This window comes from Nelumbo lutea, chromosome 4 (genome assembly GCF_056320005.1).
Source record: "Nelumbo lutea isolate HS-2025 chromosome 4, American lotus-T2T, whole genome shotgun sequence".
NCBI lineage: Eukaryota > Viridiplantae > Streptophyta > Magnoliopsida > Proteales > Nelumbonaceae > Nelumbo > Nelumbo lutea.
Window position 1 is genome coordinate 13,695,826 of NC_142687.1, and position 17,525 is coordinate 13,713,350.

At 40.1% G+C, this 17,525-nt stretch overlaps 1 protein-coding gene across 11 annotated transcripts in view; it reads left to right on the plus strand.

Annotated features, from left to right (window-relative positions):
* LOC148854042 (ARM repeat superfamily protein) overlaps positions 1-17,525 on the plus strand; it is a 50,343-nt gene that overhangs the window by 30,193 nt on the left and 2,625 nt on the right. For 10 of the 11 annotated variants that reach the window (XM_088984077.1, XM_088984080.1, XM_088984075.1 and 7 more), the window contains 2 exons: positions 8,898-9,218; positions 12,973-13,116. In XM_088984077.1, the coding sequence (XP_088840203.1) occupies positions 8,898-9,218; positions 12,973-13,098 (447 nt within the window). In that variant the 3' untranslated portion in view covers positions 13,099-13,116. Of the gene's footprint in view, positions 1-8,897; positions 9,219-12,166; positions 12,482-12,587; positions 12,841-12,972; positions 13,117-17,525 lie in introns of all 11 variants that reach the window. The other variant, XR_016112829.1, reaches the window with a different exon arrangement.

The following is a 17,525-nucleotide window of genomic DNA, read 5'->3' on the forward strand; positions in this document are numbered from 1 at the left end:
TGAAAGGTAGACACACCTCTTCTGAAGCCACTCTGTCCCGTATAAAGTGTCTGTCTACCTCAATGTGCTTAGTTCTATCATGTTGAATTGGGTTGTGAGCAATGTTAATAGCAGCTTGGTTATCACAATACAACAATAGTGGCTCGTCACATGAAACACCCATCTCATTAAGGAGAGATCTAAGCCATAACAACTTAGAAACACCATGGGCCATAGCTCTATACTCTACCTCAGTTGAAGATCTAGCAACCGCTGATTGCTTTTGCTTCTCCAGGAAACAATATTTTTGGCTATCATAGCACAATATCCCGATGTGGATCTCTTGTCATTCACATTTCTTGCCCAATCAGCATCTGTATATGCTTCTTCCTTCATGTGTCCATGTTTAGCAAATAATATACCCTTCCCAAGGGTTCCCTTAAGGTAGCATAACACCCTTTCTGCAGCAGCCATATATGCGTCTTTGGGAGCATGCATGAATTGGATGATGACACTCACAACATATGAAATGTCTGGATGAGTCATACATAGATAAAGAAGTTTCCCCAGTAATCTCTGAAACACTCCCCTATCAGCTAAAATTCATCCATCATTTTTTTTTATCACTAACATTTCATTAATTGATCACATAAATAATTGCTTGGGGGAAGATAAACTTTCTTATCTTCCAACTAGAGCTTGAGCTCCCAAGAACAGAAAAAGGAAAGAATTACACTTGTGCCCAAAACATTGACTCCCTCTCGACCCCTTTCTTTGCCAACCCTTCAGCAAAAGAGTTAGCAGCTAATCTTTTCACCCAACTGATCTTGACTTCCATCTCTTGAACCAGCCACCCAAATTTCCTCCCCTCATTATTGTACATCCATAACCTGCTAGTTTCTTTATTCAACCACCCTACCACCACCTCCGAGTCCCCTTCAATTATGAGTTTTCTTGTACTCATCTCCTTTGCCATTTGGACTCCTTTCAAAACTGCAATGATCTCAGCCCTGAGAAAGTCACCCACTCCAAATGGGCCTGAGAACAGGGCTGAAACAAACCCATTCTCATCCCTAAACACATCCCCAATCCCCGACTGTCCAGGATTCCTCCAACTAATCCCATCAAAATTTAGATTTAAGAGACCAGCCAGTGGGGGTGTCCAAGACACACTCAGTACTGTTTTGGTCCGGGTGCATTTAGCAGTCTTGCCCCACTTCCTCAACAAATCATCCACTATGAAGTCTGTTAACAGCTCTGAAGATTTCAGCCACTATACTACCCTTAAATGGATCAAATTCTCTCGGTTCTTTATTGCCTCTCTTTACTTAAGAGAAGATCTTGGAGTTTCTTTCCTCCCACAGAGCCCAACATACTGCAGCCCTCAAACATCTCCACATGGTCCTTCCCCTTTTCATTTGACACCTAAAGAAAGGAGAAAAAAGACTTTGCAAGTTTGATGGAGGATTCCACCTACACCCAAAGAGGGATAAAGCCCACACCCAAATGGACTTTGCAAACTGGCAAGACACCAATAGGTGAAAATCAGTCTCCCCATCCGCTTTACAGGGAACACACTTGTGAGGGGATAAACATATCTTGGGTCTCTTCTTTTGGAGCAGATCACCAATATTGATTCTTTCCAGAAAAACTTCCTAGCAAAAACTACCAACCCTAGGGGGAATTGGTCTACACCAAACCTCATTAACTGGGAAGGGAGGGGCAACAAGACTGGGGGACTGACTTAAGACTTTGAAAAAAGAGGCACAGGAAAACGAGCCAGTGGGGTTGGGGGTCCAAATTATAGAATCCAACTTAGCAGGGTCCAAGAAAACATTAACAAGGATACCAAGGAGACACGAAATACTATCCAAGTTTGAATCTCTCATAGACCTTCTCAAGCCCAAATTCCACCCAAACCTAGAAGAGGAAGATGAGGGGGTAAAGAAGGAAGAAACTAGCTCATGTTTTAAGTCAGAAAGGCCATACAAGGAAGGAAATAGATCCTTAAGAGAGGCATTCTCCACCCATGTTTGTTCCCAGAATTTTATGGAGTTACCTGAGTTCAAATCATACCTGATGAGAGGGGAGAAAGTTAGAAGTAGATCATGAATGGCTTTCCAAGGTGACGCGCTTGTGGTCCTAGCTTGGATCCCAACATCCCATCCATTTTGCTCCAGCCCATGTATGCTTACTATTTCTTTAGCCCATAGTCTCTCCTTTTCTATTGGGTCCACAATCATTTCTCCAGAATAGCCAAATTCCTTTTCTTGATGTTCCCAAGCCCCAAGCCACCTAGGTTTTTTCTCCTAGTCATCACCTCCCAACTCACCCTATGGTCCCTTTTGTCCTCTCCCGGCTCCCATAGGAAATCTCTCATCATCTTCTCCAATCTGTTAGCTACCTTTGCTGGGATTTTTAACACTGAAAGGAAATAAATGGGTAAGTTGGCTAAAGTAGCCTTAACCAGTGTAATCCTCCCTCCAAGGGAAAGGTAATTCTTCTTCCAAGAGGCAAGTCTCTTTTCAAATCTTTCCACCACTGGATTCTAGAAACTCTCTTTCTTTGGCTTATCACCCAAGGCATCCCTAGATAATTCAATGGCCATCTTGAAACGTCACAACCTAGAAACTCTCTTTCTTTGGGTTGGATGCAATTTTGCTCTTTCCCTGCCTCCTCCAAATTCACACCCACTACACAACTTTTCTCAAAATTCACCTTTAGGTTGGACATTTGTTCAAAGAGTTGTATCATCAATTTCATGTTCCTGATGTACCTCAAGTTCCCTCCTTCACAGAACAAAATTGTGTCATCTGCAAATTGTAAGTGGGTAAGGGGAATTTCCTCCCTCTCAAGTCTCCAACCTCTTAAGAGGCCCCTAGAATCTACTCTATCAGTCTCCCCAGGACATTAGCAACTAGAGTGAATAGAAAGGGAGATAGGGGGTCCTCCTATCTTATTCCCCTAACGGCTGGAAAGAAGCCCCACCACTGTCCCATTCACTAGCACAGAATAACGACAGTTCCGAACACGCCCCAAGATCCATTTACACCATCTAGTCCCAAATCCAAATTTGGTCATAACTTTTATCAAGAACGACAATTCCACCAAGTCATAAGCCTTTTCCAAATCTAGCTTACAAACCACTCCCTTCTTCTTGTCCTTAAATTCTCCACACTTTCATTGGCAATCAGGATTTGATCAGTAATTTGTCTTCCACTCACAAAAGCTCATTGATTTGGAGAGATTATTACTGGCAAAACTTCCTTCATCCTCAAAGACAAAACCTTTGCTAAGATCTTATACAAGCTATTTACCAGACTGATTGGCCTAAAGTTCTTTGGATGGGATGCATCTTTGTTTTTTGGAACCAATGCTAAGAAAGTGGAGTTCAGACTCGGGTTAACCACACCTCTTCTATAAAATTCCTCAAACACTAGCAATAGGTCACCTTTCACGATATCCCCAACAGTCTTGATAGTAAGCCATTGTAAAGACTCCCCATGATGGGGCAGCCACCCAGCTTATCCCTTGGCTTTCCATACACTCATTGCCCATCTATTATCAAATTCCATTCTTTTGGATTCCTGTATTAATACAATGTTCGGGTCAAACCTCTTTAATCGTTGCTCTTTTCCTTGCACTTCTTATACCCCTCACACTCCAGCTAAGTATCTTCATTATCATCTCTTTCTTAGTTCCCTTCTTCACCTACCCACTACTTCCCCCCTTTTCTTTTCTTATCACCTTCCACATCCCTTTTTAATCTCTCAATTTCACTCAGTTTTTTTTTCTCCACTTTGATCTCCTTTTTCTTTTGTAGGTTACCTTTCAAGGCATCCAAGTTCTCCATTCTACATCCCAGCTTCCCTACAAATTCTGCTATTGAATCCTTTTTCCTGTCTCCCTCCACTAATGTCCTTTTTGCCATTTCCCTTTCATTTCTCCTCTCCTTTCCCACTCTCCTCTCAATTGACCCCTCCCCTATGATCTCATTCATATCCTTCATCCACAACACATTTTGTTCCACTTCACTAAATATTCCTTCAATAATTTCCCACACCTTCTCATTCCTATTACCCTCCCTATCAAGTATCAACTCCCCCCCTTGGTCCTTCATCACCCTCTCCGCAATCTTAGAGCACCCACCGCCTTTGTTGGCTTGACATACTAGGGCTGCAGAACTTGGAATGGGATCAAAATCTAGAAGATTGGACACAAAAAACGTGTCAGTAACAAAAGCTGAATTTACTCAGTTACCTGGGTTTGTCTTGAGGGATGGAGTTGAATCCGGGCAAAAATTCTCAGCCTCCCTTACTAGTTTTGAGAGTTGGTAATTATTTGTCTCCATGGATTGGTTGGGGAAGCATTTATGTCCTTTGGACTATTTGGCAATCTGTCATCTCTCCCCGTTGTTTACCCCTTGTTGATGTATTCTTGCGCTGCTTAAGGTTCTCCTGATTTACCTCTTTATTTGCGCCTTGCACAATCTGAAGCCTTGGAGATGGGTTATTCTCGTAAGACTTTGTCGCCCCACTTCAAGACTCCCGGGACTCCTCTCATTGCCCGTTGAGCCTTCCTGGCTGTCTGGAATGCTCCTCCTCTACTCTTCTATGTCCCCTGGAATAGGCCTACAATGTTCTCCACCCATATCAACTTAATCATAATCTCCATCATCCTTCACACTACCAATACTGGTACCAACGACTCAGCTATCATCCGAGTCTTCACTATTCTCCCTGCAGCGATCCCATCCTTCGTCCACCCCAACCTCTTCTTCACATCTCTCTCTTTTGAATATGGGGTTTGGTCTCTTTGTGGAGTGACTCAAGGAGCATGGTTTTGTTCGATCTCGATGGCGCATCCACTGTAAATCACCTTGTCTGCCAATTTCCACTACTGTGTCTTGCCCTTAACGGTCCTCCCCATTGTAGACAATGATAGACCGTAAGAATGTAAGGTTTTTGCTCCTAGTCACCACCTCCCAACTCACCCTAAACCTACCTCTACCTCTATTGTGGAGTGCGGGCACAAGAACTCTAATGAATAACCCCAAACCTCTCAAAATAGGAGGTAAGGTCATTCTCAAAATATTCCTTAGCATTGTCTGAACGGAATATTTTGATGCAGGTATTAAACTGAGTATGTGTTCATGGAATTGTTGCACAAGTTTAGGCACTTCAGCCCGAGAGTGCATAAGGTAAATCCAAGTATATCGTGAAAAATCATCAATAAACAGAATGAAATATTTATACCCACCCAGACATGGTAAATGGTAAGGCCCCCACATATCAGAGTAAACAATATTAAAAGGAATAGTTGATCTTTTATTACTTGAAGGATAAGTGTTCTTACAATGCTTTGATAACTCACATGACTCACAATGAAGACTCAATAGACTAATTCCTTTAAATAACTTCGGAAACAACTGACTCAATGAAGAAAATGGCAAATGACCCAAATGATTATGACATAACATAATACGACTAGTGGACTCTAAAACAAATGCAATTCTCTTAGGTTGTACTTGGCTCTGCTCAGGCATATTTAATAGATAGATCCCATTTGCTTCATGGGCACTCCCAATCACCTTCTTAGATTCCATGTCCTGAAAAACACTATATGAAGGAAAAAAATGGTCACACTGCAATTCATGGATTTAGTCAAATTACTAATTGAAAGCAAATTGGTATTAAGTTTAGGTACATGAAGAACAAGTGATAAGGTCAAGGCATTAGAGGTCTTAATGTCTCCCATTCCTGTGATAGGGGCTAGGGAGCCATCAACAAGGGATATCTTGTCTCAGCTAGAAAGAAGTTGGTAAGAGGTGAATAATTGTGACACTGGTCATATGGTCAGAAGCACCAGAATCAATTATCCAAAAGGTTTTTTGAGTACTTGAGACAGAAGCATGATGTGTAATGGCACAAATACCTGAGTGAGCATATGTAGAGGAAGGAATAGTCTCTAAAGGGGTTGTAGCAGTGGACTCCAAGTGATTGATGATTTGGCATACTTCTCATATTGAGCCCTGGCGGCTGTAAGTTGTTCTCCCACTGACTTCTCTCCACCTTATCCTTGTTTACCTTGTGAAGAGGTGGCTCTACATTTGCATTTCCACCTTTTCCAGTTTCAACCCTTTTTCCACCATTTTCTTTCTTGACTCTGGCAGGAACGAGCTCTATATGCAACTTCCAACATGTGTCTTTAGTGTGTTTAGGCTTCTTGCAGTATTCACAGATAACATCTTTCTTCCAGTGCTAACCTTCAGCTTCATCCCAACATTAACATAGTGATCAACCTGCGGCTCAACAGACTGAACCTGTCTTCTGATCTCCTCACTGCTCACCATAACATATGCCTGAGACAAAGCCACCTCATCCTTTGCTAAAACATTATGCCTCACAATATCACACTCTGAGTTGAGTCCAGTGAGGAATCCAAAGACCCGATTTCTCTCCACCAACCTCCTATATGTTTCTGCATCCTTTGTGCAACACCCAAACAACAGTCTCCATCAGATCAATCTCTTGCCAAAGATTTCATCATAGAGAAGTAGACTGCTAAGGGCTTCTCCCCCTATCTAAGATTGTTGACATCATGCTTCAGTTTGTAGGCCCGAGCAACATTAAGCTTTTGGGAATAGGTCTCTGTGACACTATCCCACGCTTCTTTTGTAGTTTAATCCACAAGTAATGCTGACTAATTTGTGGTTGCATAGAATTCACCAACCAACCCACTATCGTGTAGTTTTCTTGCATCCACCTTTCATAGGGAGGATCCTTCTCCTCCAGTTTCTTCTTGCTCCTGGTAATATAACCCCATTTTCCTCTACTACATACATGTATCTTAATAGATTGAGACCAAACTAAATAATTGGTCCCATCTAGCTTCACAGTAGTCATAGCCCCTAAAAGATTCTCCACTAACCCCCCATGTCCAAACTCGAAATCTACGGAATATTTGGTCTCTCCTCTAATTTGCTCCATTGAGTAAACGGATGCAAACGAAAATCAAATTAGGGCTTTACTAGGCTAGATTTAGTGTTCTAAGCAAAGAAGAACCTTTCAACCCACCCAAAATTAGGGTTTCGTAGGGTCCTACGGGATGGGGAGAAAGAGAGAAACTTTAACCACCCCTTCCAGAGGTTCCAGAATCCAATCCAACCAAAACCGCCCCTAATAGAAATCAAAAGGCTTACCTCTGATCCCCAAGCACCTGGTTCAAACTATCTCTACGACCTATAACAAGGTTTTTCTAGTTTTCTAGGGTTTTTTGGAAAAAATCTCCAAGAACCTGCCCTAGGCTTCAACTAAGGATGAAAAACCTCCACAAAACTCTCCAAAAACCTTCCTAACTAGGCTGTGTAAGTTGTTTTATTGATCAACCGATCAGTTCTTCATACACACTATGTATGGGCAAAGAAAGGAGAAAAGGTCGAAAGTGAGAATCCGCTCTGATACCAAGTTGAAAATTACACCTACAATAGTTCAGATAATGCAAGAAAAGAGAGAAAGAGAAAGAAGTTTCAGCAATAAGTTGTGGAAGAAGAAAAGAAGGGCAGAGAGAAAAGAAGAATTTGAACCTCTCTAGCCCCCTTTCACCACTTTTATTAATAATTCTAAGTCTGAGTACAATTACTTGGATGCCCTTAATGGGGCGGCCAGCACTAATGAAATAATTAAAGAAAATAAAAGAAGGCCTATAACTAAGAAACATAACTTTTAAATACTACTTAAAAGAAATAAAGAACACTAAGGCCCATTCAACCCATTCTCACTACACATACAAAATAATACAAAATACAAGGTTTTGCGTTCTACACATTTGTATTTGGACTCCTAAACTGAGCCTTATGGTTCTTCTTTTCCTCCTGCAATCTAAACTCCTAATATCCCAACTTATTAGTTTCATTTCTTGCTATTCCCTTGTCATCCTTCTTTTCTTTATTCAATTCAAGCCACTCCTTTGTGTATTCTTTTCAAATATGTTTCTTTAATATTGCACACTGAGGAGGTTAGTAATTCCGCCTCCATTCTCCTTTTTCTAGTTCTTGATTGTTGCTCCCTTTCTCTGAGCTCTTCCAGGTTCAATCTCAATCCATCCAGTAATGTCTGTCCTATCAGTGTCTTGTCCTGCTGGATCCCTCTCCTCCAACCTTTTCTCTATATTCCTAGCCCCCCCCCCCCTTCCCCTCCCATGTCGTTATGGTTCTGAGGAGAGTTGCACAAAAGCCTCCCTCCCAAATAATACTCTCAATCCAGTTGTCCACATCTGTTGCAGGCAAGATGAATAAATAAAAGCACAACACAAAATATATTCTAGTTCATTCTACAAATATTCTTGTGTCTTATTTATCAAAAAAAAGAAAAAACCTGTATCTTCTGTTTTGATTCTAAGATTGGGCTCAAACATGGGCTGAGCCATGAGGCTCATTGGCCTTAAGTGAGGGATTGGCCCCAAAAGGGAATGCCTATGACCTAAAGTAGATAGCTAGTCTTTGGGCATTGGGTTGGATTTATGGGCCTTCCTGCATTACAACAAGTTGCTTTACCATTCTTTAACCTTAACCATTTCAGAATGCTTACTTGGTACTTCTCAATTCTACTGCCTAATATTGTCACATGCTGATTTTCTTCTTATATAGTTGTACTCTTCCTTGTGATGATTAACTAATTTATTATTTTCTTTTGATAAATATGGATGTTCTGGAATGAACATATGGGATTTTTCTCTTAAAGCTATACTTAAGCTTGTTTCTGTTGTCATATCCTGCATGGTACTTCAATGCTAGTTAAATCAATTGCTCTTGGCATCTCATCTTTTCTCTGTTTCTTGTCCATATGTTTCTTTTTGGTCATATATTGGCAAAAATAGAATATGCTTATTTGATTCTTCTATTTTCAAATTTCATGCAGTACATTCCAGAAAATGGTGATGAAGTTACAGACTCCAATCAGATAAGCATATGCCAGTATTATCTCGTGCCATGCTTTTTTCTGTTTGATAGAAGTGATAAGCTCTTAAATCTTGTTTTGGATTTGATGGGATCATCAATTGGTGAGGATAATTCATCACTTGCTTGTAATCATGATACCCAACATACACTTGATCTATCAAGTAGGATTGTTGCAGTTGTGTCCATCCTCTTGTACATGTACCAGGATATAAAAATCCGACGAAGACTCTCTTCATGTAAGGGAGAGATTACACGCATTTTGCAGAAAATGCGCTTACAGGTATGCTGCTGTTCTTCAAGCATTAAGATGTTTTATTTCTTAGTTTTTTTTTTATAAGTTCAAGCATGAAGTTGTTTAAACAATGGTCTTGCTTTTCTTCGATGTGGATGACTTGAATAGGCAATTACCATCATCTTTTTGATTTCTACCTTTAGACTTGGAAAGTAGCCAATATGCTATTATTAATCAATGTAATGATAAAGGCAAGTGACCCACTAAATATATTCTCCTAAGCCAGTCTTTGAATCTTTGCACCTTTAGCAGCTTAATTTTATTTATTTTTACTAGTGTAAGCTGATTAACTGTGCCCAAGTGAAGGCCAAGCCTTCGAAGGTCCAAGGCAATAGTAGTGTGAGATCGAAGGAGAGGGGAAATTCGTAGGGTAAGTGGCCCAAGTGAAGGTCAAGCCTCCGAATGTCCAAGGCAGTGGTAGTGCGAGATCGAAGGAGAGAGAAGGGAAATTCGTAGGGTAAGTGGCAGTGTGAGAGTGGATAAGCATATGGCAATAGCAGGCTCGAAATAACATCTCATGAATACAGAATGTAAGCGATCTCACTAAACGTAGCAAGCTCCTTATGGGGATCTCACAATGATTGTTAGAGATCATGACATTTCATCAATAAGATAAGGCAAGTGCAATATCACTAAGGTAGGATGAGTGTGTGATCTCGTGTAAGGAAGGATGAGACTAGAGAGATCTAAGGTCTCACAATTTTATCTTCCGAGTAGTGTGCAATCTCGTGTAAGGAATACCTCACCTCAGTATGCCCTTAGAGAGCCTGCTTAGCATGAGGTCCAAGATGCCATGGGGCGTTTGGAACTTTAGATCATGACATGTTGCAGAGGTTAGGGAAATTGTACATAATGGTACCTGGTACTTTCCATATGGTTCCCAAGAGCATGGTATAACCGTCTTGCAGTCCCCAGGACATGTGCCCTTGAGAAAAACATGGGATTTGCCTCCCGCTTGTTTATTAAGGGCATAGAAGATTCTGGAAGGGTTTCATCCCATTGCGTGGTGATTCTTTCCTATAAATAGGGAACCAAGCTCTGTGCTAAGGATCTTTTTTCCTAATTCCCCAATCCTGAGCTTACGGATCAGATCCCTTTCTGCTCTCTTTGATCCTTAGTGTTCAAATCCCAACTTTAGAGCTTTCAGACTAACCTTATCCCATCGACTTACAGGCAGGAGAGTGAGGAGAGAGAGATTAGAAAGGAGAGAGAATATGGGTTTCTTTTCCATAATATGGATCTATTGTGTTGTTATTCATGGGCCCCCATTTGGCTATGGGGCCCTTATTTATAATGTTTTTGGATCTCCCGCATTCTAGAATTTTCTTATGTTTTGTCTTTGCCTATTTTGCCCTGTAATTGATATTCTAGAATGTTCTAACACTAAATTGATGCAAATGGCTCTTAATCAATTGATGAATAGATCTGGTCCGGTCCGGTTTGACTCGGGTTCTTGCTGGTTCAAGTGGGTTAATGTACTTTTATGAACCCACTGTCTTACAACTAGTTGCAGGGGAAATTGGCATGAAGCTACCTAATGGATTATTGACATGCTATACACAATACCAGATTATTTCACATGCTACTGGTACAAATATAACCCATTTGCATGGAGCATAGTTCTGGTGAAACCTGTTGGCTTTTGAACACTAATTCCAGTTTCCCATGGGTTTTGGTGTCTAAAATGTCTTCTTATCGAGATTTTAATTATTGATCACTAACTTCAAACTTGATGAATGAGATCAGATCATCAGACTGGTTTATTGTAATACTCTTCTGGTGCAATTCAATACACAGTTATTATTATTTTTTTCCTGTCATGCATTATGGTATATTGAAGCTATGAGCACGAAATTATCTAGTTATGTTTCTTCCTCTATTTTTTATCAAAGATTTTGGACCCCTAATACCCTAGGCTTGTTTTCTTGTTCTTCCTTCTCTAAAGTTCTTTGCTGATTGTTCAACCCATTTCCGATGAGAACTCTTTGGGTGGGTCCTACTGCAAAAGTCGAAGTATTATTTTGGGAAGCCTTTTGGAGGATAATCAATACATGTGACTCTCTTCAGTGGATGATTAAATGGTCCCTTTCTCCTTGTAATAACCATGGAATTCTATCGGTTGGTCAAGTTTCCGAAGGTCCAGGGGGAATGCCATGAAGAGAGAAGAAGATGGAGAGGAATGGTTGCATAGAACAGTCGGGAGGAGGAGAGAGATCCCTAAGAAACCCTAGGGTTGTGGTTATATGGTAGTGTCTAACATGGGGGAGAGTTGTTCTCCCTCCTATCTATGAGGGTCATCCTCTTTTTATAGTTGTGTTATTAGGGTTTAAAGGAGGTGTTGAGGAAGTGCTCTTCCTCTTTCAGGAAGGTATTCATGATTTGCTGAAGTGTCTATCGAGGTTTTTCCACGTCCGATGAGGATCTTTTAGGATTAGGGTTTTCATATCCGCTAAGATTCTTGTACGTTTCTAATTCTATCCCCTTTTATGCTTGCTCAAGATCCCATATCGGGAATGGTCGCAAAGCTTTCAGTGATTTTAACGGCAAATGTAATGTTCAGCACAGCTCGTATCGTGATTACCTTTGTGCTATCAAGATCCTCACTGTAATCAGTCCAATGGTAAACTACATGTACTTACACTCCCAATATGTGCTTCTTTGCTTGAAGAGTGGAGATTGTGCAAGTAATCTCCTTCTTAAGTGTCCTTTCATAACAAAGGTTTGAAGCTATTTTATCAATCTCTTCATTACTTCTCTATTACACTAGAAGAGGGAAGTTTTCAGCATTGCAGGAGGGCAACCGTTTTGTGCTATATTTGGTGTGAATGGAATTCCAGATTTTTTTAAAACAAAAGCCAACATATAGAAGCATTATTGACATTTGCATGGTCTGTGTTGCACACTGGGTGAAACACTAAAGATGAATTTATTTGCAGTTGATTTGGTAGTAAGAGGCTGGAGTACTGTGCTAGCTTTACTCCAAGACGAGCAATATCTGAACCATGGACAGCATCTGCACAAAGACACATTGAGCTTCGTTTTGATGATAGTTTTCTTTGGAACCGAGTACAAGCAGGTGTAGTGGAAAAGGCAAGAGGTCATGATGGTAACTTTTTAATGAGTTATTCAAGCCCAGCTGGGGTTGGTAACTTGTTAAGGGTTGAATTCTAGCTCCACTACAAGGACGGGAACTTGTGAAGAACATTGGCTGGAACAGGATTTTGTTGAGAGAGACTATCAATTGGTAATAGGTTGGTTGCAATCAAAAGCTAAGGGACCTTGATTTCTTTGATCTTTGTTTAGAGAAGAAATAGCTGTACCTTCCAACCTGAATTGCCCGTTCATCTGGATTTGCAGGTCTGCCAAGAGCTTGGCAGATAATCCAGCAAGGATGGGAATCAAAAAGAGTGACTTGGAATTGGGGATGCCTGGGCCTTTTGAAAAACTGAACTTGTAACTGTTTACAATCTATTCTTTTGTTGTAGTCAGCCACTGTCTTCATTGAATTGCTGTCTTACTCTTGCAAGTTAAATTGGAATCTGTGGTTCTCATCTGCTCTCTATTAATTAAAGAAAAGCACAGTTACTGATTCAAAAAACTTATTATCCAGGTATATACACCATAATAGTATGGGAATGATGAATCGAGAACTTTGAAGGATTGCCATGTTCTTTAATTATCAATTGATGTCAAATACATTGAGTAAAGTCATTGACTATTTTATTCTATATGGTTAATGCAGTCTTCAAATGAAATGGGCAATACACTTGAAGAAAAACACAAAATACAGTTTTCATTTGATCGTCTGAAGATTGCAGCAGATCAATTAAATTGTTGGGATGCTGATGAACTCAAAATAATTTCTTAATTTGAATAACTTGCACATGTAAGTCTTCCCACCATTGCTTGCCCCAAACTTCTCTGTTACTCATTTTTTAAGATCCCATAATATATGCTATTTCCTGCAAAAACATTTGACTACATCAGATTTGCCTTTATTTGCATGTAGCATTTGTTATAGAAACTCTGATAGTTATAAAGAGATATTTGCCATGTTTTTGATAAATCTACTTGCTTCCTTTTCTTCTAGATAAGGTGTTTGTATATTGATGGCTTTACCATGATTTATTGATTATCCTATAGCTGTAGAGACCCTTAAAAATCTGTTTAGTAAGGTTTCTAAATTTCAAGATTGTTTTGGTAGATTAATGGGTTATCCTTTGAAGGGATCTGGTCCCCTAACATAGGAATTTAGTCTGCAAGCCTCTTAAAAGTGCAGGTTAGAAACTAGAGCTCTTTGCTATCATTGGTCACGCCAAGTAGCCTGATGGAAGTTCTTCAATGCTGGTTGTATGGTGACTTGGGTAATTGTCAGAGTTTGTGCCTTCATGGAGATTGATTTCCATTGCCACCTTTTGACTGTAAATGCAAGAATTCTCTAGGGAAAAAATGACAAAATAATGTAGAATGGTAGATATAAATTAGTTTCGCATTCCTTCACCAATTTCAAAATTTTTGGGTGGTAGGATATTGGTATTTTCTGAATATTAAAAATTTATTTTCTAGTTGTAGTTGTCTTAAGAATATGGTTTTAATTTTTCTAGAAACTTGTGGCTATTTAAAAAATACTACGTATGGTAACTTTCAGGATTTTCTGTTTATATTATAGGAATCCCATAATTACTATTTATAGTAAAACATCTATTTACTATTTTTAGTAAATTCTGGTGTCTTCACTTTAAGTTAGTTATAGCAGGAATAAGAAAGTGTTATTAAGGGTTACTATTGGATTTTTCTTAGTTGTAAAGCAACTAGAAGTTGATTTGTGTCAGTTTCTTAATCCAATTCAGAGTCTGTGAAGGGACATTCAAGTTCATAAGTTGTCTGTAAATAGTCATTGTAATTGCAATATAAAAAGAGTTGGTTTGATGAAATAAAGTTTGATTTAGTGAATTTTGGTTGCTGCCATCAATTTTCTCATTATTTTCTTCTCTCACTTGTTTTTTCCAAGCAATCTATTTCTCTGTTGTTTACCCTAAGGCTATGTTTGGTTTGAAGGAAAAAGTAGGGAAAGGAAGGGAAAAGTAGGGAAACCTATACAAGGTTTGTAAAGCTTTCCCTACCCTTCCCTACCTTTTGTTCCATATTCTTCATCCTCAATCAGCCAAAGCACCTTCACCCTGCAAAGCTGTCCACCAGATTTGAAATTTGTAGGACCCCTACCCCATCCTACATCACAAAACCTCTTAAGGCAGTGATCAACAAAGTTAGCAGGCTCTTGTTTTTACTTTTACCCTTCAATGCATTGGTTTTAGTTTTTTTTTTTTTTTAGGAGATCTCATGTTAAGCCAAGGGGTTTGTCTTTTAGACCATCTACATGTCTCGGGGGCCATTTCTTGGTGCAATGGTAAAATCTAATGCTCATAAATGTAACAATGGAGGTTTGAATCTTACAGCAACCGCTGAGTGCAGAAAATGACAGTAGTTAAGTTTGTATACTGTCCTCCCGCTCCCAGGACCCCAGATAAACTGGGAACAGAAATGGGTGATGTCCTCCCGCTCCTGAGAGGGGATTTTCCCCCTTTTTTCTGATCAATAACAGGAATTTCATCAACAGAAAAATAAAATAAAATTAACCTACAAGGGGGGAGCTAAACCATTCCAACGCCACAAGGATGTCGACAAACACCGAAAAAAGAACGAAAAGAATTACATCTGAACTCAAAAAACAGAATTCCTATTCCTATTCAGTCTTTAAGGTTGGCAAAGGAGATAGAATAAAGTTCTGGAAGGACCGTTGGTGCTTGGATGGCCCATTTGGTGGAACCATTATTTGGACCCAATGTGGGGTTAACCAAGACTCTTCAGTGGCTGAGAGTTATAACTATTCTGGAGGAACCATTATTTAGACCCCCCTTCAAGGAGAAGCTTGTTTGATTGGGAGCTGGAAGAGACTGTGGAGCTGCTGGGGCTGCTTCAAAATCAGAGGATAGATATAAATTTGGAGAATGAATGGAGCTGGAAATGGAATTCAGATGGTTGTTTCTCTGTTAAGTCCTTGGCCCTCAAGCTGAACAGTTCAGGTCCTTCAGATTTTCCTGCCAATCAGAATTGGAATCCAACAAGCCCCTCCAAGTCTAACTTTCTTGTTTGGACAATGGCTCTTGATAAATGTTTGACTAGAGCTAACCTGGAGAGGTGTGGCATTAAGATTCCGGATCCTCTTGTGGTCTGTGTGGTTCTGTCCCAGAAATAACAGATCACCTATGCATTCATTGCCCGGCTTCCTCCTGGTGAGGGGACATTTCCTGAAAGCTCTGGGTATTAATTGAGTGATGCCAAGATCAGTCAAGGACCTGCTGTGCTGTTGGAGATTTAAAGGCCTAAACAAGAAAGGAAAATTAGTGTGGAGGACTGTTGGAGCCCAAACACCCCCTTCGAACCCAACAGCAGGTGCGGAGCAGACTCCCACCGATGAGCATTTCACTAGAAGACAGAGAGGCTGGCATGCCACGCTGGCAGAGCCTTTTCCAGAGTTAGTTACACTGCCACAAGAAGATATTTTCTTCATGATTGAGTCGTTAGGCCAGCTATACAAGGCCCTGATCATTTAACAAGTGGTGTGAATGAATCTCTCTTTACTATCTCTCTCTCTCTCTGTGTTATCTTCTTCCTCCCATCCCCGTTCTTCCACCCTTTCTGTTTCAGGAGGTTAAACCACCCTCGAAGGGGCTTCCAAGGTGAGCGGCATCTCATCAAGGACCATTCCTGCAGCTGTTTTGTGGTCTATTTGGGCTGAGAGGAATAATAGAATTTTCTGTTATAGAGCTAAAAGTCCTGAAGAATTAGTGCAGAGAGCTGTGGGCAAGCTGATCTCTTGGGTGTCGGTTACTGAGGATTTTAAGCATCAGATTCTGTCACTTATTTTGTTCTCAGTCTTGGGCCCTGTTTGAGAACACTTGAAAGAAGTACTTCTTTTAACAAGTACTTCTTTTAAGACATGGGACCACACATTAAGTGGTTTTTAAGTACTTATGGGTGTTTGGTAAAAAAGTGGGGAAGTACTTCTTTTAAAGTACTTGTTTGAAAAAGTGACTTCAAGTTGGTTTTTTTTTAAGTACTTCTTGAAGTACTCCAAAAAAATAGGACGAACCAGTCCCTAATAAATTGTTATAATGCCTAAAATACCCCCGCGCTCAAAAAGCACTGTTCATAATCTTCTTCCCTGACTTGTCCCCACTCCCCAGTCTGATGCTTCACGGCTTCAGCTTCGTCATCTTCCTTCAGCCCCTCCCTTGCTCTGTCCCTTCATCTACCTCACCTCCCTGCCAACCAACTTTGCCATTGGAAACCTTTCGTCTTTCTTTTCTTCTAGTCGCCAAATCTTTGCCCCTCTTCTTAAGTTCCTCTCTCGATCTCTCCCCTATTTCTCTCCCTGCTACTGCAATTCTTAGTTGGAACTTTTCTTCTATTTAGAACAGGTCCAGCCACGTTGGAATCTTCACCGCATTGTCAGTTTCAATCAGGATTCTGGCGAACTGTAACTGCTCCCAGTGGCGGTTCCTATCATCAAAATTTCTGAATTTGCGTACTGCATTTCCTATAGCTTTGAGCGTCTCTGTACTCCATGTGTGCAGCAGCACTTCGTAAAAGAGAATGCGGTGAGCGCAAGGTGGGTTCCATCTCTGTGCTTCATGCATCGAGAAGAGAACAACTCCCTTCTTTTCTTTTTTGGTGACTGAAGAAACTGTTCAATTGGAATACTATTCTATTGTCGAAAGTGGATGAAATACTGGTACCCAGAAAGAGAAACTGGAATTGAAGCTCGGATAACTTTAATTGGAACCGAGAAACAGGGAAAGAAGATACCCCTGAAAAATTCAAAAAAATGGGTAAATTAGTGACAAATATGGGCTGTTTCTGATGAAGAAATGTATCATTCTTCTTGGGTTTTTTTTACTTGAAACTCCTGTTTTTTCTTCATTCTTGTATTTTTTTTTACATTGTTTGAATTGTTTTTTATGCAAATAATGATGTTGAAAATGAGTGAAGTGAGGGTTAAATTTGTCATTTGTGTCAATATAAGCAGTTATGGGGAAAGTAGCTTACCAAATATTCTCACCCCAATAAGTGCTTAAAAACATAGTAAGTGATTTAAAAAGTGGGTTACTAAACAGCCTTAAGTGGTTGTTAAAATAAGTACTTGTGAAACAAGTACTTTTTTTAACAAGTACTTAATCATCAAACAGGGCCTTGGTGGAGTCTGTAATCTGATTTGCACTCAGGCCGTCTTTT